At 42.1% G+C, this 27,876-nt stretch overlaps 1 protein-coding gene and 1 long non-coding RNA gene across 4 annotated transcripts; one reads left to right on the forward strand and one right to left on the reverse strand.

The window, feature by feature from the left end:
- Positions 1–391: 391 nt before the first annotated feature.
- On the reverse strand, positions 392–26,169 carry LOC136108021 (uncharacterized). 3 transcript variants are annotated; one of them, XR_010652353.2, is made up of 4 exons: positions 26,021–26,169; positions 24,762–24,894; positions 9,873–9,970; positions 392–1,278 (listed from the first exon to the last, which is right to left on the reverse strand). It is a non-coding gene; the product is annotated as an uncharacterized lncRNA (long non-coding RNA). The 3 variants fall into 3 exon arrangements; XR_011741374.1 differs by having other exon boundaries at positions 392–1,328; XR_011741373.1 differs by lacking the exons at positions 24,762–24,894; positions 26,021–26,169 and adding an exon at positions 11,007–11,456.
- SMIM32 (small integral membrane protein 32) lies at positions 23,853–27,867 on the forward strand. The gene is made up of 2 exons (XM_065849468.2): positions 23,853–23,955; positions 24,728–27,867. Exon 2 carries the CDS (start codon positions 25,847–25,849, stop codon positions 26,165–26,167), a length of 321 nt encoding a protein of 106 aa, XP_065705540.1. The 5' UTR covers positions 23,853–23,955; positions 24,728–25,846; the 3' UTR covers positions 26,168–27,867.
- Positions 27,868–27,876: the final 9 nt, after the last annotated feature.

A 27,876-nucleotide genomic window follows, 5' to 3' on the forward strand; every position in this document is an offset into this window, starting at 1 on the left:
ATTGTTGGTGGCAGACTTAAATAAATACCTCTTTTTTTTAATTTTTTTTTTTCTTTCAAAGTTTCCTTTAAAGCTTCTGGATTCAACATTAATATTCATCCTTGTTTAAGAAAAGAAACCTGGATCTGAGACTTCACTCAGTCTTTTGCTGACTGAAACATCCCTGTGGACTGAGATAGGCTCACTTGCTAAAGTCCTACTGCCACACAACCGCAGATACGGTTTCGTTTGTTGTTCAGAAGTTATATCTGAGTAACAAAGCTACAGAAAGCAAGCAAGAGCCTTTAGTAGAATAATTATTGTAAAATGTGTGCAGGTTTGTCACAATGGGCTGTTCTCAAAATCAGCATGAAGGCAAATTTCTTTTAAAAATTAATCCTTTAAAACAAACCCCAATAACATCCCATTTATTTGCCAGCCAGGGCATCAATAATCATGTGTTCAAAAGAAACAGCCACCCTTTGTCACTCTCAAGCATCAACGGAGAAAAGCCTGTAGCCACTTTGCTACAGGCCCCCACAATAAGGAGGAGGATTTCCAAGGGCTGTGTTTGCAGCTTGCCTTTCTCCCAGCGAGGCACCAGGTACCATCTCGGAGCCAGCAACCATCAAGCTGAAACCCCTGTTTCTGACAAGCTGCTCAGTAAAGGTCAGCCACTTAGGAATGAAGCCATATATATCACCGACACAAAGAGAATACAAATGACAGGCAGTTCTGGGACACAGCAGTCCCTGTACTGCACATGCCACAGGATCTGTGAGCAACGGCCCCATTTTTAATTTGCCTTGTGTCCCCAGTGAAGAGAAACAGAATAAATCAGCAAGTCAGGATGGGAGGTCATCCGTCCACATTTCTTCTGCTCCATATCAGATGAGAAGCATATTTGAGGCTTTCTAGGAAAAGGTTCAGACAGGAATTCACTTGTTTCATGTGTCACATTGAACACTGAGCATGCAGCCTCATGTGCAGCTAATGCCACACAGACACTGCACAAGCTGAGCTGTCATCTGGGCCTGGAAACAGGGACACACACATCCAGGGCTGTCCCCTTCCTTTTCCACACTGGTGTCTCTGATGTCCAATTTCAGTCACTTTTTGTCTATCACTTGTCAGGAAGAAAGCGTCTCTTCGTTTCTTATGAGCCGGAGGAAATTCTCTTAGAAGCAAATGCCGTGATGACACATTCCCAAAGATGTCACACACTGTCCCACAGGGATGGTGCCATGTGTCACCTTGCAGTCGGTACAGCTGTGACGACTCTCCACGGCTCTGATGGACCTGTGGAGTTCGTAACTGGGTCAAGCATCACTCCATCAATTATCTTTCTCCTGATAAACACACAGATATGCATACACACACAGATATGCATACACACTTCATACAAAAATACATATATATTGTAAAAAACAAATGGCATTATTGGACCTGAGGATGCATTACTGATTACCTGGAATAATGAAAGAAGGTAGCAATTTATTTTTTCCTACAGGACAAGGGTATTTAACAAAATAACAATTTAAACATTATTTATAGGGTAACTTTGTCTCCAAAACCTCTTACAGCAGAAATAAATTAAGGCTCATCCATCACAAGCAAATGTTGCTGTTGCAGTCTCCTCTGGCACAGTTTTGTACCAGACTAGGCAATTTCCCAGGATTTCAACCAGTACCTGGAGCTGATCCGATCTCAGCTGCCTTCGGCCATGCTCGGCTGCCTGGTTAATGCACCTTTCCTGCACAAGCGGTGCAGATGAAGGCAGCACAACATTAAGGTAATCTGGAGCTGCCTGATTCAGATAATCAAAGGCAGATCCCCAGGGCTTGTCTCCACTTAGAAGTCGGTGCAAAACATCCAGGATGTGAATTGTCAGTGTCACAAGCATTTGCATTAAGTCCTCCTGCTCCCCACTAAAACTAATTTCTTCCAGTTCAGCCTAACCCAGTTCCCAAATTGAACTGAATTCAGCAACACAAAGGTAATTTTGGAGAGCAGTGAAGGTGTTGTGGTGGAAATCAGTGCAAAAAGCTGCAACTCGCCAGTACTGGCTCTACCTGCTCTCTCAGACATTCCAGATGGGTCTTTGGACATATTTCTATTTGAAAGTAGGAGAGTCATCTTCCCTCACTTCCTACCCACTGTCTTATTTTAAGTAATGAATCACAGGTTTTAATTTTTCCTCTCTTTTCCTTACAAAGGTGAAAATGCAGACCAAGCTTTTCTAGTCCATCAAAGCTCCAGACTTCTGCAATGTCAGCAGCAAACAACCTCCTCTGCTATGAAACATTATTTTACCGTTACTAAGTGTCATTTGTCATAGAAAAACGACACTTTTCTGATTTCTTAAAATGATCCCCATGGTGATAGACCTTGTTTTTTTCCCTAATCAGCAAATTCCTTTCTGACATTCAGAAATAAGGGAAATATTCCACTCTGAAATTTCAGGATTAACTAGAGGTCATATCCAGGATGTCTGTGAACCTCCTGAACCATGAAGGAGGTGAGAAGACCGTGCATTGTGTTGGTGTTGGGTCAGAGAAAGATAATTTTATATACATTTATCAAACAACATGAGACCTTGTAAATTATTTCTGTTTCAAAAATGACAGAGAAAAGCAAAGCAGCAAACAAAACTGCCCCAGAGCTGATGGCATGTCACCAGTGCAGTGTGCACCATGTCCTTCAGTTGACAGCAGTTCCATTAGCAGCCGAGCGTGTTATATTTGCTCCAAGGTGCCTAGAACACGCCAGACTGACAGCTCTTCAATTGCTTTATTGGTCCTGTTAGAGTTAGTAGCAGGGAATCAATTAGCAGTCGGAATATGTAAGTTATATGTAACCATGTGGACAAACACCCCAAAGCAACTCTCAGCCCCTCGCAGAGCTTCCACCCATGTTTTATCACCCCAAGGCTGGAAGCGTTTTAAGCGAGGAGTCAGAGACAACAATAAATAAGGACAATTTGGGCAACTTGTGTGAGAAGTTGCTCTGTCTTGTAGATGGAGCCATTAAATCTGGTCTGCCCAGAGGAGGGATTTACTGTGGGGCAGCTTGACACTCATCCAGCCACGTTACCCCCAAATTTCACACTTTTTTTAAGTTCTCATCTTTCTGGACTTGGGAAGAAAGAGATTTCTGGATCAATCCTGTCAGTCAAGGGCCTTTTACAAGAAGCAAATTAATTTCCAACATAAAAGCAGAAAATATGAAAACCCAAGAGGACACAGAAGGTAGGAAACCCAGGAAATAATTGCCCACTTGGCCAGAGTGCTGGCAGCAGGTGGCTTTGCGAGCTTATTCAGACTGTACATGGTTATTCAAGACTTTTCTCTTGTAACCGATAAAATAATCAATACCTACCCACTTGTGGAGTTTAGTGAAAAGAATGAACTGGCAAATATTTATAGCAAAAGCCATGTCACATTAGGTATTCCAAAGGACTTACGTAAGTGCCACTTCCTTTAATGCAGCTTTAGAGGAAACGCTTTAAGAAGCTTTATCAGCATAAAACATATTCTGAAATGCATGAAAATGAATAATTGGCATAGCAAAGTCAAAGCCATCTGAGTGGAATGACTTAACCCTGCTGGACAGTATTTTTCACTAACTATAATGGTTAATCTGTCAGTTGAGAGAGGCAAATTCTCTTCTATTGTCAAATGCAATGAAACGAAGGAGGAAACTTCTCCAGCTGGTGGAGACTTCATGAAAATAAAAGAAATATGGCAAGTTTTATGGAATAAAGCCCATTCTTCAAATAAAATTAATTAGCCCTGACTAAGCTGAGGAAACTGAGTCAGAGCAGTTTCCTTGTGACTGAACTAAGTCCTGGGTTTTAGTCTGGCCTCAACCTCCATCTCCTGAGTGAGTATTTTCTTTGGAACAGGCTCTATGGGACTGGCATAAATTTCCCATCAAAGTCCTTTACTCCGAAACGTTTGCACTGTTTTCGCGCTCATTCAGTGCATGACTCCAACATATATTTTTAGCATACAAATGGCAGAGCCTAAGGTATGGATTTTCTTCCAGTGGTCTCTGCAGGGGCCAGGACAGCAGAGTCCCACCCTGCTCTGCATTCCTGCATTTGCTCAATTAAACGTATGAATTAAACACACATTTATGTATGCAGACGTGTGACAAGGCTTTGTGCAATTTAATTTATATCCTAAAGTTTGTTTAGGTTCATATCTTACACTGCCATTCTTGCAAGGAGTAGCCAAACCTTACTTACCACAGTAGATTAGTTTAGAAGAAACTCCCTCTCTCTTGGGCCTTCAGAATAATTTTGTGCTTTAAAGAGTTGTTTGGGGTAGTTAGGGCACCTCAGGCTTGGGATGCATCCCTATGTAGCTACGAGCCAGCTCCTGGTACCAATCATTCCTTCATGGAGAATTCACTTTCTTGCTATCATCAAACAGAACCCTATTAGCAACCAGCAAATTATTCCCCCTGCCAGCCAAACCAAACAATTTTTGCTTGAAAACAACTACGTCTTCAAGTTTCCTCCTACCAAGGGCTGCAAACAAAAGTGTCTTATCTATCCTAAATTCGGTTAACCTCTCTGTGGCCAGTTTCTTATACATTCTCTAATATTTGCTGAGACCAGGAACATCAGCTGTTTATCCTGTTACATTAAATGGGTCTTTCTCAATTCCCAGTTTAGAGGAATCTACAAGTGCCACTGGCGGATACCCCTGGGCTGTCTGTAGGCTCCTCCGAGCCACCGCTTCTTGCTGAATTCTGCTCCTCCCTTATCTCGAGCTGTCATTGTATCATACAGACTTCCCAGAGTTCATTTTGGATCACAAGACTTTACCTGAATCCTTGTTTTTTTTTTTTTTCTGGCATTTATCACCTGCTGAATTTTGGGGCTCTACATCATAAGAAACCACCATGTCAAAGCAAAAGTGGTTGCCAAGGCTTTTTGAGTTTCAAATGAAAGCCACAAAGACAAACAAACAATGCAGGATTTGACTCTTCTGAGTTAGAACAGGTGAAGATTTGTAGCCTACTAAAATCTAAGATGAAATGAAACCTCCAGCCTTTTCACATGAGAATGAATCCTTCTCCCTCAATAGATTGAAACCACTATAACTCCCAAATTCTCTTTGTAATCTACTTAGCCAACAGTCATTTCTACTTTATAGATATAATTTGCTTTCATTACAAAACTGTGAACTCGGAGAAACATGGTGTCCACCTGTCACTGTCTTCCACACCCTCCAACACAGAACTGATGATGCAATTTTTCATAGAAATATTCCTTACCATCCGTCATTAACTCCTTGAGGCAAGGAATGACTTTTTTCTCTTTTTGTGTGTTGTGCCTGACACACCAGGGGCCTGATTTGCATTAAGAAACATCTAATAGGATCTACAGCATAATGCAATATAATAAGTGATAACAAGCAGAGTGGTAAATGCTGTCATTTAGTGCATGCTATCCTTGTAGTTCCCTGTCATCAGCTTTTTATTGAACAGGCTTGTGCGCACAGTTTCTTGCAGATCTAAAAGTTTATCTCTATCATTATGCCCACCTGGGTGTCTATTTAATACTTTTCTTCTGCAATTCCTCTTCTCCTGTCCCTCTTTCTCAGTCTGCTCCAGGTAGCTGGGGACTACATTCCTGTTTATCCTTTTTTTTTTTTTCTTTTTTCCTTTGCTTGATATTTACTTTGCTGCTTCACTTCCCAACTTGGTAAGCAACATGGACAGCCAAGTGCTTCTGAAGGCCAACACTCAATATGCAACCACAGAGAGGCAGATTGGCCCCCAAACCAGAAATGATGCTCACAAAAACTGTTCTGCTTCCTCCACTGTTTAAGAATTTAAAACCAAACACTTTTCAGAGCATGTCACTGCCAACTCTTCCTCAGCTCTCATCAGCATCTAGTCAGGCCCCATCTGCAATTCTTCTTCCACGCCAAAACACACAAAATGAGAAAGCAGCTTTGCTCTGACCTGCACCCTCCCGATACTGCCTCTCCCATAGACCTGCCTCCCACCAGACCTGACAGCAGAGGGGCTGAGGACTTTCACATTCCAAGGTTGTCATCTCAGGTTTTAGCTCACATCACTCTTGGTCCTCTTCCCATCTGCGCTACCTCCTGCCATTTCCATCTTCAGTCCACACATTTCAAAACACACAGCAGGAGCTAATATAAGGCTGCTCGCCTGTATTTCTATTAATCATCTTCCCCTCGTCCCATCTGCCACCTCTCTTTTTCAACCTGGCCCACCCAGCTTCCAAATTTATAGTACTCACAATGCAGAAGAGTTAATCAAATCCAATCTCTCAGCAAAATCTCCAGCATCTGCTGTTCCGTATTTGGTTCCCAGCACGGGCTGCTCAGTCCCAGCCTCATCCCTGTTGTTTGTACCACGGTTCCCATTAGACCAAATGAAGAGCGTAATTAATTAATTGGCACCCAAACTTGAGAGTTCCACATGCATCATTAGAAATAATCAAAATAGCTCTGCCGTATGTGTAAATATCTTTCGACTATGTCTTCTCGTTACAGTTATTATTTGCCTGGCAGCAGCAGCGCAGAGCCCCAGCTCACCCCAGGATCTCATCGCTGTAGGTCAGGAATAGGCGAGAGCTGCACGCAAGTAAATGGAAAGAAGGGAGAGCAAAATAGGGAAAAAACGGCAAATTTCTCCTTAGTCTATACCATGTGTACACTTGAGTAATATGCATATGAGTGTTGTTTTTCTAAAAGAAGATATTAAAATTAAATAAACTAATTAATCAGAAGCAGCATGGTCATCTCTACCAGGCTTACCTATTTGATTTTAAACAGAATTTTTCAACAGTTACTAGATTTCAAAGAAGATATTTCAAAAAGTATGACCACAATGTTTGGTCTATCACTGATACTAGGGCCAGAGTTTTCTGGTATGATAACCAGGGGCAGGGCTGAGGCCAGGCAGCTCTGGGCACTGTAAGATGCAGAGGGCAAAGACTCAACAGCCCAAAAGTGCCCTTTTATACCAGACCCAGTTGTCTTTCCTGAGTTTCTTCCATGTGTCCCCGCTTAGGGAATACCTTTGTTCTGCATGGCATCTGTTTGCATTTACCACCCCTGGATTTCAGCGGGTATTGGTGCACACAGGCACATCAGCCCTTTTTGTACCAACGTCACTGTTCTGCCAACAGCAGCTCAGTGAAGCACTGAGCCTGGGGACACTAATGGAAAACCAATTACCCACAGATCCCACTGCTGCTTTCTTTTGGAGGATGGTACCTCAGGTGTCTACTTATTTGACATTCATTATTTTTTCTGGAGCCCAGCTGCTTTAGCTCTGCCCATCATTTCTTTCCCTTGCAGCACAAATCAGTCAGATGCATGTGTAGCTCTGGAACAAAGCAGCCATTTCTTCCTGTGCAGCAAAGCCTTGTGCCTCCCGCTGAAGATGATTCATGTGTCTACTGTTCTCAGCAGCAGTGATGTAAAGGGAGAGGGTTGGGGTATGTTTAATAAAAATACGTCTTATACTGTTTACTGACCAAAGAGCTGTTCAACAGATACTCTGTCCTTAGCTATGTTTGAATTATTCCCTAAGCAAACAATACAAACTACGCACTTCATCTTACCAAATACAAAAAATAAACAAAACATGCAAAATATATGATCCTGGTGTAAGATCCCATACAAAGAACACTGATTTCTCTGTTGTTTAAACATTTTCTGCCCAGTGTTTGCTTAGTAAACCGTTCTTCCACTGGCTACAACAAATTAAATGTCAAAATCTGTTTATCATATTATTAATTTTCAAGAGTAATAGTGAGGTTTCTATTTTAGCTTAAGTAATGTTGTAATGTTGTTGGTGAGATACCTCTTGATGGATTGTATAATTCAAACCAAATACAGAGATTTTAAGGAAAAAAAGGCAAGAGCTGCTTCTTTCCCTAATTTACCAAAGAGGCATGTGAATACTGCCATCAACACTATTGTCCCTAAAATCAGAGCAGTGCAGATGCTGCCATAAAGGCCAATAAAAATCACTTTTCACCTAGACCCTTGAAACCCGGAGCTATGTCAGACATAGCAGAGGGCAGATCAGGAGATCAGGGAGCAGGAGCCAGCACATGTGAGGAAGGATCCGACCCATTGCCCACCATGGTCCTTCATCACGTATCAGCCCAAGCTGGGCTCTCCACAGCTGCCACAGAGTCTGGAATGAGATCCTACCCTGTTTCCCCGAAAACAAGAGCCACCACAAAAATAAGGCCTGCATGATTTTTCAGGATTTTTGAGGATGCCCGAAACATAAGCCCTACTCCAAAAATAAGCCCTAGTTACAGTTCATTCAAAAGTCAATTTAAATAGTGTCCAGGTAGCTATACATGTGAAAAAGTAATATGCTTTGGAGCAAAAATTAATATAAGATCCTGTCTTATTTTGGGGGAAACAGGATAGCTAGCAGTCTTCACGTGTACTTAGTGTAAGTGTTTCCCACTAAGTAAATGATTTGCTCACAAGCTGTAAATGGACTAAGCTTGGCAAAGGCCTTTCATATCTCCATAGCCACCTTATGTTAATTCACAAACAAATTATACCAACTTATTTCTCATGAGACTTAAAAGGCAGAGGAAGGAAGAATCAATTTAGAAACATCCTGGCACAGCTGCCAGGAGCTTCCTATCATTTTCACTGCAGAAACAGAAGTTGAGCTGTTCTCTTGCTTTCTTGAAGCTCAAAAACAAGCAATACTTAATGTCACCCTCCAAAGCCCAAGAGCTACCATCCCCCTGCTGCCAGCAATATCAGCTGATTGCCACATGCTTGGAGCTCACCCGGGACAAAACCATGAGTTTTTGTATTGAGACTTCTGTAACAGGGCCAGGGACAAGTTCCTGCCTTGCTTTCACCCCTGACAGACTTAAACTCATCATCAGCAAGCAGCAGAGAGGCCAATAAGAGCCTGTTTCCTAGTGCGTGTAACTCACGTGCTGCACCAGGGCTTGAGCTGGGGAAGCTTCGATATTGACATTTTGGATCTGTCTCACCATGTCACTTCCCACTAAGTATATTTAAAGAGAAGTTGAACAAAAGAATAAAACATGAGGGAAGTAATGAGGCTGATTCATGGTAGTGTTTCTCCAAATTTAGGTAATTCCTCTCAAAACTCCACTGCAGAAAATGCAGAAAAACTGAATGCAGAGACCAGCAGCAGAGCAATTTCTGTGAACAGTGATTCAGGAACAGCCATGCAGCCCTCGAGGGAAGAAAGGAGATGACCTCAATTTTTCAATTACTAATTCAATGAACAAATTAGGAAAATGGGGAGGGCCCAGGGGTAAATAAATAATGCAGGGGTTGCTGCTTAACTCCGCTGTTCCTGCTGGAGGAGCTGAGCTGGGCACTGTGGGTTGGGCTGGACTTTCAGCAAGGGGTGCAGGTGGGTCCATGGGATGAGATGGCTGAAGAATAAGAGATGCCCTTGAGGAGGGATCAAAAGTGCAGTTATTCAGATAACTGGGTTGTTTCTCTGGCTCTTGGCGTATACAAACCAGTGTGGAGAGGGTGGATCAATCACAGAGACTGTAGCATATGGACTTTTATGTTTAACAAGCTTTCCGCCTGAAGATAAAAATGCATCATTGAACCGTAAAAACAGCTGGCAAGATCCAGGTCAGCATCTCATGAACCTTATGATAAATGTTTCTAAGAAGAGTTAGAATGACCCTCTGTTCAACACCACACAGAGTTTACCTGACAGGGGAGTTGGAAGTGATGGGAGATCCTGGAGGGTCTATGTTTGACACTGGTCAGGAGAGCTCACATGCGTTTCGTGCCACCAGAAACATGGGGGAAAGCATTTGACTGTAAAAGCACCAAACCAAAGCATAAAAATCATGAGTGTGTTACCTGAACCGACTCCTCAGAAGTGTCTTTGATAAGAGCTTTGCAGCAAAGAAGCCCTCAGTTTCTTATGAAGCTGAAGATAAAGAATTCAGCAAGAATACCTGGTAAATAGAAAACAGTAACCTGCTTGGAGTTAAAAGTTCTTCAACCACAATCCAAACAACACCGAAATTAAGGTAAGAAAAGCAGGACAGTTCCCACACGACCTCTGGGAGCTGCATGCATAAAACGGTTCCTTCATTTAAATAACAGTTTTACCAAAGTTTATTTCTTAGCAGCAATACTAAGAGGGAGGGAGGGAGCATCTCCTGTAGCTTCTTCTCACTAAGAAAATGCCAAACTCAAGAGAAAATACCTCTAACTGAGAGAAAGAGGATTTACTGCCATTTTCTTTGCATCCATGTACGTTGCTGAGCCTCATCCTGGTGAATTATGACAGATCACTCAGTCTGGGGCCTCTTTACAGTCTTCTGGAATTAGCTCCATTAACAAGTCATGGAAATATTCCATTTCATTCATTTCCCTGTTCCTGTGATTTGCTCACATCACGAGGAATTGCTTTGAGCCTGCTTTCCAACGACCTACAGCAGCTCCATGATTTCAGCTGCCAAATGCTGCTGGGGAGTGTATTGTCGATGACACAGGCACATACTGAGCTGGTCCGTTAGGACTCATCAGCTGGAAAATGCTTTCAAAATGCTATGAATAGAAATACAGATTAGGAGAAGAAATACATTGTAAAATGCCTCTTTGAACATTACTGTCAACTAAGCCAGTAGTACAAATACTTTTATAGTACATTTGCTTGTGAAAGAGATCGTGAAAGTCATTTTCTGTGAATACTAGTGTATTTTTTTTCTGCAAGATGCTACTGCATCAATACAGACCCCAAAGTAGGAGCAACCCCCCCTATCTTGAATATCAAAATGTACAATCATGCATTGCCTGCAAGGGAAATAAGGATAACTTGGTATTGCATAACTATCACCTCATTATCAGCATGACTCACTTATTATTTTTACTGCATAGCTTTTTCCCGTGTCAGACCCACAGTTATCTCTAATAAGAGGTTTATATTCCCCTTCTTGTAAATCAAACTCAGAAGAAAGAAAATTTTGCAAAATACGTTTAGCTGACCTTTTGCTGTTGCCTTCGTGTCAGTCTGTCCCAGCCAAGTCCTTGTGTGTCCCCCTGGAGAGTTAAAGTCCTTCCACCAAAATTACACACTGACTTTGCAGATCCCTTGTTTTTCACTATTCCATTAGAGCGTAGGAACAACAGCATAAGGTTTAGATAAACTGTGAACCCCCAACATGAGAAACTTGCAACCTCTGTCTGCACAGACAGTTTATGAACTGAAAAAGGGCTCAGTTACTTGGCTAACAGAAATATTTACCCAGCTCTAGGGAAAAAACTCAGCCACAGATTTTTATCTAACAACCTCTCTGGTGACAGTTTAATATGGAATTTGGACCCCAAAGGGTAATTGAACTTCAGCAAGCTTTTCCTACAAAGAATACTGAAATTACACTTTCTCCTAGCTGATGGATAATTTCATTGTTTATGGTGTAATACCCTTTTAGCATATGGGAGGTTACTTGTATTTTATGCCTTTACAGATATAGGTCCAAACACATACACAGGTATGGTGTGTAGCGCTGAGATGTTGCAAAGGAAAAATGCTGAGATTTTCACATCTTGGGAGAGGTTCTAACCAGCTCCCAAATGTCACATGGCAGTTAAAATGGAACTATACTCATGTTTTTATTCAAATAACAACTCTAAAATTACAAAAGATAAGTACCACCTTTCAGCATGAATAAACTTGAATACATACTAAAAATAATCCTACATTAACTCCTGAAGTTACTGCCTTCTGAAAGGTATAAATGGATAGAGTTTGCTGTTCGATGTTTTACATAATCATATGTCAAAAAATTCAATAGAATGGAAATCGTGTATCCAAAAAGTGAATCTGCAGCATTTTGAGAGGTAGTTTCACCTAACATAAGAAATAAATAACTAGAAACCAAAACACCACAACAAGTCTTTTACCTAAGCAGAAGATTTTTAACACAATTCACTTTTCCACCCTGATTAGATGGCATCAAAATTTTAAGGGATGGATGAAGAGGTCTGAAACACAGCTTAGGGATCAGGGCAACTTGGACAGGTCAATCAGCTCTTGCTGGTTGTTTCCCTGTTAGAGGGACAAGGTGTATCTCCCACGAAGGTGTACACGGGTTGTGTAGCATCACCTCCCGAACTTCTTTTTGCTAAAAGACCCAGATCAAGCTCTGAGACATTTTTCCAGATTACAAAACACTTCTACAGCTTTTGACTATAATGATCCTTCATGGCATTAAAATCTAATAATATGCACCAAATAAACCTCATGATTGTCCCGGTGAGTGGTGATGGTGTGTCTATGTGCTGTGATCAGAGCCTTGGTTCTGAGCTGCAAATGCAAAATCTGATCTGCTTAACTAAAAGAAGGAATTAAATATGTGCTTGAATATGTGATTTTCAAGACAGATCAGCAAATGTCAGGTTCTTTAAAAAGATATTCTAACCAAAATTCTGACAGTGGAAACAGCTACATGTTGGATTTTCTGCAGATTCATCGCATTTCATTTACTTTATTGTAGCAGTCCAATTCGATGTCCATTATTAGTAGGACAGAATGTCTTTTATTTTTCACTAAAAGTTTTATTCTGCATGTAACTTTACAGATCTCCTTGCTGTAAGTTTGCTTTACTCTGATGACTTCACCTCTCTGGAAGTGTAAGTGCCTGCCTCATTTGGACATAAAATACCACACATTGAGAGGGGGAGGATTTTTGAAAGTCCACGGCTTACCCTTCTGTCTTCTGACATGCATCAGAAATTTTCCTCTGACTCCAATAGGAGTAGAGTTGGACCAGCACAGGCTTCCTTTTACAGCCAGTCCCTGCAGTCACTCATTTGTAAATAATTCTTAGCTGTGGATATTTATGCTGCAAACATCTCATCTTTTATCAGTAAACACCTTTCAAAACCAAGCCTTTGCTACATCACAAGCTTGACTTCAAGAAGCAGATTTTAGGCATTTGTTGAAGAGCCAAAAAAACGAATGTACACGTTAAGATTTTTGTCTTTGGAGACAGTCATTTGCCATAATTTTCTTTACTTACATCTTTCAACAGAGATGAACAATTTTATGTCTTACATAATGTAGGCTGGATAATTACCAAATGTCCCACGTGTCGTAGGTCTTTCCCACGGCTGTTAACACTTAATCCCTTGTCTGTTCTTTCTCCATGAGCAGACATCCTACCAAGTTCTGATGCACATAATATATTGGGTAGAGGAAAAGGATTACTTTCCACTAACAAAAAAAAGGAAAGTAAGGAAGAAGAAAAAAAAAATAGAGATAAATGTTTTGAACTAGCAGAGCAAAACATTTTAATTGAGCAGAGAAAAAAATCAGTCCAAAAAAATATCAAAATCTCTCACAAGATGGCAAAATTTATCTGGCTCTCAATTTGAGGGGTGGATGCTGAGGGCAGTCTGGAATCTGGAACAGAGACAAGGAATTACACAAACAGCAACCGCAGGAGCAGAGGGGGTATTTACGCGAGACTGATTTGCAAGGAAACCATTTTGGGCCCGTTCGTTAGTGATTGACACTTCAGATCCCAAGGTGAAGAATTCCTGAGGCTCTGACAGTCTCATGTTTGGGGGAAGGTAATGAGAGCGTTTTGTGAGCAAAGTAGGTCACAGCTCAGCAGGAGAGGCACATTGTCACATTAAACTATCAAGATGCAGAGCCTCCAAGAGGCTTTCTGCTTTTTTTCTCTGCAGTTATTTCGTTTAGCCAAGTATAATCTGTATTTTAAGCAAAACAAGATGGTAGTAATTTATGGGTCACCACATTGTTCTTGACACAGCTTTGTGAAAGAGGAAAGTGATTGCACTGTCTCACTACAAAAGATGGTGATTTGAGTAAGTAAGCTCAATTGTCTGAATAATATTCTGCAAATGAGCGTAAAAAATTATATCAGAGAACAAAGCATGAGTCACACAGAACTACTCAATAAGAAACAGCAAATCGACTTTCATAGGATTTGGGTAACGTGGATATCTCCTGAAGTTACGCTTAGATGCGGCTGCGGTCATGATGGAGACGAGACACACACAGCAATAAAAAACCCAGTCGTTTCGAGAGTAATAAGTTGAAAAATTGAGGTGACAAAAAACAACCTAAAACCAAAACTTAGCCATGTCGTATTTCTGATAGCTTGCATAAACTCTTCAAAGTGAGCCCAGAATTATGCACAGAGACCTGAGGAATGTGATGTTTTGCCCGCTCTCCCTTCAGGAGCAAGAGACTCATGACAGGAATGATTGAGGCTGGATTTTGACACTTGAGAGTACATAGAGTAGGTGTAGAAAAGATTACAGTTATGCACACAGATGGAAGAAGTAGATCACTGGAGAACAGAAGAGTGACAGTATTAAGACAGATAAAGTAATTTATTTTATAGGAAACTGTTATACAGTGAGAATCATGGGCCTTTTTTTTTTCCATCAGAGTGAAAAGGAGAGAATACCTGCTTTTCTTCCACATGATCCACAAAATGTGTCATGTGCTTCTGATGGTGTCAAAGAGAAAGAAAACGCTTTAGAGAGTAGGCGACCATTTGGATTTCTACCTGATTGACAATGTGTAAGTCAGGGAATTGGCCTGGCATCAATGAGTATCTAATTAATTTTGGCAGTAAATACCACCAACACTGCAGAAAAACGACCATGTAATAGGTTCAGAATCAATAACATGTCCTATATTTAAAGAGCCACCACTGAATGAATAATAATGTTATTAATTGCCTGTCCCAGACTTCCATTGTAGAAGCTGGAACAACATCTTGGTTTAGGAGTGGCTTTTTTTTCTAGCGTTTCTCAGGGTTCATTTAATCTAGTGACCAAACATGAAAAACCCCAAAATGCTGACAGTCGCTCACTGAGAGTTACCCACATCTCTTCTGGAAGAACGTCCTACCCAATCTGGCAAATATGGTCTTTAGCTCTGAATTACAGGGCTTTTTGCGGTTTTTCAGCAGTCACACTGTGCACAGGCCAGAAAATGTTCTACATCAGGGTACTACTGCTTCTGTCTTGTGCACCAAGTAAAGGCATGCATAAAGAACATTTAACTTCAGTTTTGAACATAAAAATGGTTTGTATTGCAGCATGCTAAAGACAAATCCTCTCTTACAGCCAACTGAGGATTTTCACATAAATTAAAAGCTCAAATCTAAAATTATATTAGAAAAGGATGAAAGAAAAATAAAATCTTTAAGGAGGAGAAGCACCTTAAGGTAGCTCAAAATTATTTCAGGAATGAATTGATCTAGAAGTAATTTGCAATTTTACTTAAGCACCAGATAAACAATTATTTATCTTATAAAGTAAGAGCTCAAATGTATGTTAAAAGAACGGCAGAATACTTGTACAAAATATATGGTTTTTTTCCTGCTAATCTTCCATAATGTTATCCGTACAACACATCCAGACAGTACAAAGGTAGCAGACCATTTCAGAGTCTTTGTATATTCTTCTTCTGCACATTAAAGATAGAGACATTAAGAGTTGAACAAATCATAAAAAATAAAGTACAGACCTAAATTCCCTTAATTTCAGTGGCCTACATATTTTCTGAGGAGCTAAGTCCAGAGACACCAGATGGTCGTTTTTCTCAGATATTTAGGCACCTACACATGCAAATAGGTGCCCAGCAGTATTTTCAATCATGTCCAAACAGTTTGCTCTCTAAGTATCTATTAAAAATATTGATGGAACATTTTCATCCTACGATTTTTTTTTCTAAAATACCCAAGGGAAAAATACTTCTATGGAAATTTGTCAGTAATTGAAAAGATGTGCACCTCCAGGCTACCGGGTGGGTACCGCATAGATCTGTGATATTCCAGACAAACGCAATACTAGACAGGGCAAAGCAATGACAGTGGCTCTGGGCATAGCCTGGCACTGGAAGCGTTAAAAACTCCAGTTAAAACTAGAAAAAAGGCAGACAAACAACAACAAAACACACACACAAAAAAAACCACAGAGCCAAATCTCTTTGTATCCCAACCGTGCAGTTATCCCTGGCTGTGCACACAGAGCATCTGCACTCCTGAGGTTCAACAGCCAAATGTCTCTGACCCTCCCCAACCTCCAGAATTCCCCAAAATCAGATGGGGGGCACAAAAACATACTTGGGAAGCCTGATTTCAACAGATTCAGCTGAAGTATACCCTATAAACATTCAGCAAAGAGCATCAAAGCACAAAAGAGAGAAGACTGAGGCAGCTCAGAGTGGAGAAAACCAGAAGTATAAATGCTAAACAAAAATACCAAGATTTATCCCCCTCTTTCTGCGAACATGGATTTTGTATACTCTAACACCAGCAGAGCTCCTTGTTAAACCAAACAGGCTGTTCTGGGTTTTATTAAGGAGGAACAGGGTGTTTGGTTCTTTAAAAGAATATATGTTAAGAAGAATATTTGATAGGTTTTGTCCTAGATATATATATATAAATATATATATCTTTTTAGGTTCCTGACACTTCAGCAAATTAGTTTACAGCAAAATACAAAAAAAGATTGTCTTGGGGAACAACCAAAGAGTTTCAAAATGCAACAAAAAAGTTACATGGAAAAAAATCTCTTTGTTCTAATTCATAGTTTTGTCTCAAAGGAAATTAACATAATTTTACTACTTTGATCTTCTAAAGAATTAATTTCTTAACTTCATTAGTCATTTTGCCTAATTTTAAACACAGATGCCACAAGAGAGAAAACCCCAGTATTGTGAAAGGGACAGTCCTTTCTATATTTGTCAAAATTGCCCTTCTGAAGTTCAGTTCAAAAGTTCAGTTCAAGAGATCTTATGGTAGACAATCTGTTTTAATTAATAAGCATTCATAATTAATGGCTAACCTGATGTAGCCTTTGAGAAGGATTGCAACCTCTTTAAGATCTCGACATAAAAATTTCTCTTTATGATCAAAACCTTTATCTACTTAAAACTTTATCAGCAGGTTAAATGATAGCAAGAGTTGGATAATTCCACTATTAACCAAAGTTAAAAGTTCTTCAGGTTGCTGTTCTCAGAGACTGTACTAGCTGTACTGATTATAAAGCATGAATTTTAATAGCAATACTCTTCACCAGCATAGGCTCAGAACTAATTAAAATACAATGGGAATGTATGTACTTCTATCTAGGCAAGGAACATGACCGAGTAACATCATCTTCTTGCATCTTTTCAAAAAGCGGCAGCACTCGATAACACTGCTTTCGTCTGCAAAGTCAAAAGTCAGGTGAAGATTTATTTTACTAAGAGGGGGCATCAGTTGCAGATATTTCAAGGGGCTGAGATTTGAGGTATTTCTATTTGCTTTCTGCTTCATGCAGTTTTCCTTTTATGAGCACTGTTAGAGATGTGAAAAAGATAATATTGTTACCCTAACTGATAATGTTTATCAAGCTTTTCCAATTTATTTCCATGAACTTACAGCAATGAAACTAAACCAATTTGTTTGCTCCATGAAAGAGCAGATGCTCCAGAAGAAATTAGGGTTTAGATTATTAAAATAACCCTTGCCACATGTTGATAGATTTTCTTTCCAAGTGTATTCAATGAGCACAAGTTTCAGACCATCCGTACTGAGGGCATTTTACAGCTGGCAGTGGCCAGTGAGCACCAGGATGCCACATACTCCCAGAGGAGCCACCACCCTATGATGGAGAACCTCTCCAAGGCTTCCTGAAGCAAGAGATGTTCCAGCGTGGTGCAATCCCATTCCACTTGGCAACCACGAGCTGCTCCCTTGCCTTGACTAATAATAATTACAGTCTCAGGCAACGAGAACCAAAGACACCGAACAAAGTTAATGAAGAGGACTTACAAGGTGAAGCTGTGCTAGAAGGAGAAGCAAGAAGATGAGTAAGAGTGGTTTTCCCTCCAGCAGGCATTGCTGGCTTGGCTTGCTGCTCACAGATCTTTCCCATCTCTGTCTGGTATCTGGGCTTTTCCTCTTTCTTCTTCTACAAATGCACAAATAACCTATAGCAAACTTTGTTTTCCATAAAGGCCTGACCAGCAACCTCCCAGATAAACAAGGAGAGGGTGCTTCTAGGTTTAGGGAGAGCCTTAGAAATCTGGAACATAAGAAAAATTGAATGATTTCATCTGATTCAAGGCTGGTCCTGCTGCAGGCAGGGACATTTTGTAGTCACTTATACAACTGAATGGAGCCTAAATATAGAGTGCTAATATAGATCAAGTCCTTGTCCAGAATTCAGGCTCCACCACAGACTAAACAGACACAGAAGCCTGATGTACATGGCTATGAGCCTTTTTCACCCCTTTTGGGCAAATACATTCAGTGAACCGTGCAAATCTTTCAGGTCAGCGCTGCTGTAGGAATTGAAACTACAAATTTACCCTTTCCTTGTACATCTGCAGGTGGTTTTGCAGAAACAGGGAAGAGGTTGTTTTTCTTGATGCAGGATTTAATATGCCAAAATTGGAACAAATCCTTTTATTCTGCCATTCTACAAGTGACTGCCTTCAGTTTGGGAGACAAGAGTTCAGCTGGTGGAAACCTTGGCTCTACTGAGGATTGACCATCCCCTGCCATGGGCTGGCCACCTACTTCCAGAGATGCTCCATATGTCTTAGAGGAGGTTTCTATCCTGACACCAAAAAGACCTGTGAGTTAAAAACAGCGAGCGACGTGATTTGTTGAGTCAGACTGTTATGAATGCCAAATGAGAAATTATAAAATTGATTTTCCTTATCAAGCAGTACACAGACAATTAAACACCTCAATTCCCTGGTCTGCTGAGGAACACGGTGTTCAATCTTCCTTTAATATTTTTTTTCAGTCATAAATGGAAATATGCCCTAAAGTGGTAGCCAGCCACATTGAGAATCTGGTAATTCCCAAAATACAGTTTATCTAAAACTCTGAAGTTTGAGTCTGAGAAGGGTGATGTGCTGCTTTCTGATTTGTTCCTATCACCAAGGGGCACCCACAGATCTGCATGTCAGCCCTGTTTCTACAATCATTGTTTCTCTGAGCTAATGCTGTGAGCAGGCTGAGCTCACACTGAGACCAACAATAAATAACCAACCCTGAGCAACACATCTGTTTCATTAACTCACATAAGGAGGGAGGCAGATGCTCAGCAAACCCCAGCACAGCTCAGAGGTGAGGATTGCCTGGCTGGGCAGAGGTGCTGGGTTAGAGCAATGGGATGAAGGTTTAACTCTACAGAGGGTGTCGACATCTATTAAGGTTTCAGCTCGATCGCTCCCAGGGTTCGGCTCCCTCTTCCACCGTGTTTCAGATGGTACTTTAGTCTTTTTCACTGTGTCAGACCACTTTGTAATTAATCCTCTGAACCCCTGCAGGGTAAAGGATTATCAAGTTCATTTTTGAAACAGGGAAGGGGTGGGGGCTGAAAAATAGACACCTTGTCGCACAGAATCTGATCAGAGAGATATCCAGGCTAGGCAGACAGGGAGGTGGGAATGCTCCCAGTCTGCAAAAGAAATTTCCATATGTTTATCTAGGCGGATCACCTTGGTTTACAAATTGACCCTCATCACTTGGCATTGATATCCCTCAAAATTTACAAACAACATAGACCATAAAAAACAAAAGGGGAGAGGGGGTGTGGGGGGGGGGGTGTGGGGAGGCAAAAATCAATAACTAGAGAAGAAAGAGGAATCCTGTCTACCTAACCTGTCATCTGCTGTCTGACAGACACATCCACAGCTTCCCATCACTGACAGACCATGCTCGGACATGTGCAAGAAAGGAGGAAAAATTTCTGACACCAGACAGGAGAGCTGTGCAAGAAAGAAGTCATGAATAAAGACAGGCTCTACTAATAAAAGAACCCCTTGATGCTCTGTGAAGTTCCTGAACCATCCTTGCCTCATTTCAAATGCCCAACTCTGGCAAAATTAAGGTAGTGAAAAGCAGGGCAATGCCAGAGGAGGAGGATTTCTAGCTGAGAGTTCAACACTCTTAAAAGTATATGAGGACCCTTCCAGATCCGAATTTCCCAACAATGAAGTTGATTCTATGGTTAAACATGAAGTTTACAGCATGCCAGTAGAACAGGCAGGAGTAGGGTTATATAGACAGGTGCAACGTGTTTTGTTCAGCAGCCTTCTATTCCCTTTTAGAAAAGATGTGCATAGGAGGCAGATGAAAGCACAATTCCCACAGCCCTCCCCAAATCCAATTCTGAGCCCTAGAGTGTCCTCAGGATGGGACAGACGTTGCCTTTTATACATCCTGCACGTTCACAGGGATCTTTGGCACCAAGAGCAAAATGTATTCTAAACTAAAACTTCAGTGAGCTGTAACACTTTGTCCCTTCTTAACTAAAATTCAACTCCTAATAATCAGAGTTAAATGCCAGGAATATAGACACTGCCTACAGCATGCAGCCCTATTAATGCATGTAGCTGCTCTCAGACACATCTCCCTGGGCAGTGACAGGCTGGACCAGGATACAGCCCCCGGGAGCATTGTCACACTGCAGAGATGAGACTAATACTGTCACAAGCTGACACGGCCAGGAGCCTGCAGAGCAGCAGCTCATATCTGTCTGAGGACCATGCTGACACACACCTGATGACCTGGGCAAAATCTTTCTCCTGCCCAGAGCTGGTCTGTCACAGAACCCAGCATCCACGTCGATGGCTCCTTTTGCAGAGCCAGCTCAGCTCACAAACCTCATGACTAGAAATCAGTTGTCCAAGTCTAAAGGAGGTACAAAGACAACCTTTCACTACAATTACACCTTTTGCTTTCACTTCAAGAACACCTTCTTGCTCGTGTGCTACACGCATGGGTGTACTGATGCTGCACCTCCTAGAGGGTCACCCACATGCTCCGGATGCATGAAGCTCACTTGTGCTTTCCGTTCTATATACACAAAGCAAGCTATTGTAAAAAGGAAAACAATTGGTGGGGGTTTTTGTTTGTTTTGTTTTTCAGGACACAGTGAAGCCACATATCTACCATACAAGGACACAAAACTTTCCACTCTAGGTGACTCTCCAAACACAGCAAGACCCCTTGGAAACTCTGTGGAGTTGCTGCAGTGTGCTGGACCGGTGATGGGAGGCCAGGGAGGCTGGGATGTTGCCACCGTTCACCAGAGTTACTTCCCTACATCCACCAAAGCAGTGCCAAAGCTTACCTGGATGGCAGGAGGTGCAGGATGCTTATTCCCCGTCCTCTGATGGGGCATGCCTTGATGAATCACAATGCTTCTCACAAACCAGAGAACAAAGGATTTGGACGCAATCCTGATAAAATGTGCACAAGCTCCCTTTTTCACAAATTTATCTGGAAACTTTCAAGATTCTTCTGCTTCAGCTGGTGCAAACACACCATGAGAAAACTAAGGTTAGAAGTTAGTTTCAAATAACACACACAATCTCTATTGAAGCAAAGTATTTTCAAGACCTTTCTGCACTTGGGCCAACATCTTCAGGCATCCAGCCCCATATTCTAAGCACTGAAGACAAGATCCCTGGATTAGAGGCCTCATGCTTAGTTTTATTCTCTCACATTTGAAAATATGGTCCTCAATATCTGATTCTCAGGCAGCTGGAAACAAGTATTTTCCTTTAGAGTGCTTAAAAAAAGGAATAATCTCTGTATATTATTTTAATTTTCTTTCCTCTGTATGGTTTTAAGGTTGCTTTTTTGTGTCACTGGAAAGTTAAAGCCTGTGATTTGTTGCTTTCTGGTCTGCTAATAAAAACATCCGCCTGTCTGCCGCTTGCTTCTAAGTGCAGGAGGATCGTAACACAGATTGTAAATGGTTGCATTACTGAGAAAGATAATGTTTCTTTCCACTTTCATTTCCATCAGTTGATATTTATCGTAGTAGGGGTTGTGTAGGCATATAAGAGAGAGGTCATGCATTATTTACCAGTCTGGAAATGGGGAAAGGCTCCAGCCTTTCAGAGCACAGCTGAACCCTGAGCAGTTCCCACCCACTAAGATTTGCATCATGTTTGGGGGTAGCTTGGCTGAAGGGTTGCTGAAGCAAATACAATCATTGTGCCAGTCCGGGGAGCAGAAGCTCAGTGGTGCTGAGGGTCACAGGCTCTGTTTTCCCTTCTTTCTGCTCTGGATAGTTTATGCCACTATTTCACTATTTATGGCATGTCTGGACCAAGCTCAGGCCAGAACTGCTACTGAGTCACAGCAACCATAGATAAACCCTTTGGGGTCAGCTGGGGCTTCAGGAAGCTCCAACACCTACAAGAGAATACTTCCTGCTCTTAAATGTACTTGGGGGAAGACATGACCATAGGGGAGAGCCTGTCTGGCCCCGGGGTTGTCCCCATGATGCCACCATGGCTGACAATGCTGACCCAGCTTCCAAACGTGCCAGGAAGATGCAACACCAAAAATGCTATTATTGTTCAACTCCAGCCAGTGTCTAGAGGCTCTACATTTGTCCTTGCAGCACCTTTGTCAGTGCACATTTAAAAAACTAACAAAACAAGTCATTAAATGCTGGAAATGTTTTGTGCTTTTTTTAACAAACAAACAAAACAGCAACAATAACAACAAAGCTACTAAAGAAGAAGTTAATAAGGAAAAATTACAAAGAACTGAAGATTTTAAATGCTCTTGCAAAATAGGGAGAACCAGGGAAAGGATCGGCTCTTACTTTTGCAATTAAGTATTATTTATGACAATTTAGCGTTTTTGAGATTAAGCCTGGATGCAGCACTGCAGAAAACACATCTAGTTTACTCCCAGGGCTTCTGATCAGTTTCTGTATTAGCCTCAGCCAGCCAAAAAGCAGGAGGAGTTTGGGGCACTCCCGCACCTGCGTCCGCACAGAGCAATTGTAAAATACCCCGAGGATTTATCCCAGTGCCAGCCGGTTGGTCTGTGACCGTGGGCAACAGTTCCCAACTGGAGCTGACCTGCGGTACCTTTGGGACAGAAAATAAATCTTCCCAGAATGAGGGATAATGTTTTGCAGAAGGAACAGGGAAGATATAAATAAAGATTCCAGCTCTGTGTCTGCATACAACACACACATGAACAGGGGTGGAAGGAGGAGGCTGAGATGGGACAACCTGTGTTTGCAGGGAAGGGACACACAGCCACATGAGGTCACACAGGGGCATTGACTTGGCAGAGCAAACAGCCTGTTTGTCCCCTCTCAGCAGCGAGGTGACTGTCCCATGGATGTGACTGCCCCATCCACCTTCGGGGACGCCTCTCATGGCCCCGGGGAATGATCCCTGGGAGCTGGAGGGAGAGATGGAGGATGAGCACACAGTCAGCAAGGAGCCACCTGGACAGAACCTTTCTCCTCCACTTCTGCCCAGCCTGACTCCAAGCCATCACACAAAACACCAGAGGGCTATCAGAAAACACATTTCTTTGCAGGGACGAAATGCCCCCACGACTATCACGTTCATGTGCATCCTCTGAGCTGGTTAGATTTGCAGAGAGGCTGTTTATAACAGACTTTTTGCTAAAGTATGTGAAACGTTAAGACTGTCCACACTATTTACAGGACTCAGCTCCCAGAGGCCTTCCTGCTTTTCCTGCAGACTAACAAAACCAATAAAGTAAATAAATAAAAAATTAGGCAAAGTTTGGTTAAACTCAAGAACAGGGAGGAGAGAGCTGCAAACAGGATGGTCCTGGGAAGACATCCAGCCTACCAGACATCTATGTCGTGAAGCTTCTCATAAACTCTGTTTTCAAGGAGACATGGTAGGTAAAACAGTTGCAAACTATACTGGCTTTTTTATGACTGTTGATTTTTCCAACCCCCGTGCTGGCTGCCCGCCTCTGTGTCGTGTTCTTTGAACCCGAGCAGAGTAAGCAGATGTAACTGCTGGGGCTCTGTGGGCAGGGAACCCACCAAACCCCACACACACACAAACAAAAGAAACACTAGAGAAACAGCAACCACGAAAGCCTTAGAAGAAGATCTCCTGAATTCAAAAGGTCCGCAAGAGTTGGAGGTAAACACGCAGGTAGTGGTTTTTTGGCTTTTCTAAGGACAGCTGCAGCAGGATGTGTCCCGGGTTGTGACAGCCTCGGGCCGCCCCAGCAGAGCTGCTGGAGGCACAAGGGGTTTAACTGGAGCACCTGGAGCCCAGCAGGAGGTGAGGGACACGCTGACCAGGGCCCCAGGGGATCTTGTTCTCTAGCAGAGACTCTATTTTATTTAAACCCAACTGACCAGAAGATTTCTTCCCTCTCCATTCTCCCTTTCCCAGCAGAAACATTTATTATGCTAATTGCAACATTTAACCACCCAGGACTGTTGGCTGCAATATCTCATCAAAAGCAGCTTTAACGTTTGCTTGGATCAGCACCCTGGGGCTGGAGAACGTGTTTCACCCTCTCCTCTGCCCAGTTACAAAATGCCCCTCTCTTCCCCTCTCTTCTCACCAGCCCTGCCCTCTGCCCCTTTTTACAAGTTGCAGTGCGTTAAAATAAAAGTATTAACAGTACTTATCTGAGGCATGGGAGCAAGAGATTGTGCGAGCAAGCTGGCAAGCAGCCAGCAGCTAATAGCGGCATAAAAGCAATTTGATGGGAAAAAAAAAAATTAACATGCTAATTGTCAGGCTGGAGAGGGTGCTGAGGAGCATACAGAAGAAGAAGAAAAAAAAAAAAAGACGACATTTTCTGATTACTCTAGATTTTAACAATAGGGATACGAGGAAGAAAGCAAGGTTTTCATGCAGTTTTCTTCTTTTTGTCCCATTCTCTGCTCCCCTCCCCCAGCTCAAAACCTCTAACCAGAGCCTCAGGCACTCACAGGGATTTATCAGGGGATCTCTTCCTTTTGAGCATCGTGTCACTGCCAGTTGCACCACGGGCTGCGGAGCTGGTCGGCACAACCACGCAGTTCTCCCCTTCCCACGGCAGCAAGTGACGCCGCGATGGAGCTTCTGTCGGGGGGGGAAAAGTGACATTTGACAGAACCCTGCACAGTCCCACTTCGCAGCTCGGCTGAGCCCCGGGCAGAGGTTTCCAAAGCACTGACAGTCCCCCCTCCTTCACAGCGAGGTTTTTTTGATGTTTCTTTTTCTAAACAAAAGGACACTGGTCCTTTTTTTTTTTTTTCTAATTTATTTTTCTCAAAGCAATCGAAAGGAGTGCCTGGAAAGCTCAAACAGAAAGCTCAGCCTCTTAGTTACCTCCACAGCACACCTTTAAGTGGGATTAAGAAACTCAACTAATGCTTCCCAGCACCAGGATTTCAGCAGCACAGAGCTTCCCGAGGCAGAGAACCGCGACAGCAAATTCAGCTCGACCGTCAAGCAGCAGCTGCCTCTCCTCGCAGATGCCGTGTAACCCTGGACTTTTGTGCACCCTACTTCGGAAAATCAGCTGGAAACTCATTGTGTCTTCACTTGGTGGGCAGTGAGCGCTGCCGGACGGAGTCTTGGCTCCTTTGCCGGCTGCCACCACCGGGCTGGGCTGGGGGAGCCTCTGCTCATGCACGTGGAGCGACTTCTCGGGGCTCCCAGCAGATTCTTGGGGATTCCAGCAGATTCCTGGGGCTCCCAGCAGGTTCTCAGGGCTCCCAGCAGATCCCGGCTGACCAGCAGATGATCCAGCACATTACCCCACGAGAGGTGTGCTGGGGGAACGAGGGCCAGGACACAAGGTATTTGTATCATTTTTGATTAATATTTGTGGATAAATGCTTTAAATATGAGCCAAGAAGATTTGAAAGAAAGTCACTGAGCTGTGCAAGTGAATTAATATGAATGTAGACAAAATGCGGCTGGTTTTCAGCCTCTTACAAACTGGAACATTGTTCCTTTCCTATGGCAAAGACTGACTGCGTTTGCTCTCCTGCTTTACTTCTACCGTGGAGGAAACATAAGCAAGAACATGTATAGCGAATTGCTAAATTCAACCAGTGCCACCGAAGCTCACCTCATCATTCAGACCAACACTCCCTACCTGAGCGGCACACCGAGACCCGTGAGCTCCTCTGCTTTTTACATGTCAACAGCCAGGGTGTTAAAAGAAGGGGAGATAAATAAGCCAGACCTGGTGACTTACATCATTCTGTTTTTCTTTCTGCTCTTGACTGTGACACTCATTGTGCTCTTCATCAACTGCCAGCTGAAAAATTCTTTTTTTGCTACTCTTCCTTACGACAGATCGCTCAGAGAAGCGAGAAGCCCGTGGAGGACACAAGCGGTCTGAGATTAGAGGGAAACTCGGAATTACAACGGCACCAGGCGCCCTGTGGGATGCGGCGTTACTGCCACGTGTCAGTCAAGGGACGTGACCCTCTGTAGGAACAGGCTGCATCACAGGGAAGGAGTGCTCAAAAAGATGCTGTATGCAAATTTGAATAGCTGTAAATAAAAAGCTTTGTTATGAACTAAAGAGAAAATGCTTTAGCAAATTTATACAGTTTCGTGCAAAAAAAGATTGCCCTGTGATTCCAGATTAAGCTCTCTATGTATGCAAATGTCATCATCCACCCATTCAGTGTCCATACAAGGATATTTGCATTAACAACAATCTCTGATTTGGACATCTGGTGGAGCTTGTTACCCATGTTTATGAAACCATAGCATCAAATGTAAAAAACCCCACAGTATATTTACCTAACGGCTCCATGCTGAGGATATGAGTTCACTCTCCAGACCCATTTGTCTCCACTGCTGCTGAAACTGCGGGGTAATGCAGCAGGAGTCCTGCTGGGCAGGAGGAGAAGACTAAAAACGTTTATTTAGCCTTTTGTTTGTGATTCTGTTAAGGGTGGTTTTGATGTTTTACTGCTTCGTTGAACAGGTTTTAAGTTACCAGTTCTGTGAAACACTAAGTACCCAAGGAATTTGTTTTCGAGGTTCTTAAGCTACAAAGGAAATTATTTGCCACGGCATGACACCAAAATAATCAGGATGGGGAGAAGGAAGGAGAGAAAATAAATATAATTAATAGTATGTAAACTAATGAAAGGGGAGAGCAGAGCTCTCCAAGTTCAGTTCAAGAAGCAGATAACTTCTGAAAGCCATAAAACACAGTTTCATAGCAGTAGTTGCTTCAATGCACAACATCCCTATTCCTTGCTCTTTATATAAACCTAGAACAATTAGAAACATGGTTTATCAATAGGGCAACAGTTTGATTCAACACTGATCACTGGCAAAAACCACTGGTTTAAATTATTAGCTATCCAATGTTTGTTTTAAAAGCTTCTGCTTAACCTTGTTACCTGACGTGCTATTTTATAGACACTGATTTCTAATAAGCTTGCGGTTACAGCAGAATTCCAGATCCTACTGCATGAACCCCCAAACTGTATTTTTTATTTCTCACAAACAGTGGGCAAAGGGCTTAATTTTCTTAAAAACCCAGTAGCTCAACACCCAACTGAATCGCAGCTGTTCGGAAACAGAGTCCCAAACCCTATTTTTGTTTCAGTTTTTGCTAGTGGATCACCTATCAGAAAAATGGGGTTCGAGTGGTGTCAGGTGCTGTGTCCCTAAATTAATTCTTAACATGCAGAGTACAGCAGAAGTGCTGTGTGTATATATATATGTACTTATATAATCCCAATGAAAAGATTTTAGAACGCAGTTATACATATACAGGCTCACCCTCAAATACACAGATAAAACATGGGAGCCAGTTTGCAAACTCTTTTTACACAGGAATTGCACAGTTGATAACACTTCCATGTCATTGTCTTGGTTACCATGCTTTATTATGCTCAAGTAAGTTAAACTACTATATAACAGGCTTAAATATTTTATTCCTCAAGAGCTGGCCATTTCTTTTATTTCCTCTGAACCAAATTTAACTGGTGTCATTATTCTAATGTGAAAGTGAGAATAAATTCAAGTGTGTTTATCTCAGCCCTTTTTGAATAAACCAGGTCTTATTAAATCAGGCATTTCTTA

The sequence above is a fragment of the Patagioenas fasciata genome, chromosome 14 (genome assembly GCF_037038585.1).
Source record: "Patagioenas fasciata isolate bPatFas1 chromosome 14, bPatFas1.hap1, whole genome shotgun sequence".
NCBI lineage: Eukaryota > Metazoa > Chordata > Aves > Columbiformes > Columbidae > Patagioenas > Patagioenas fasciata.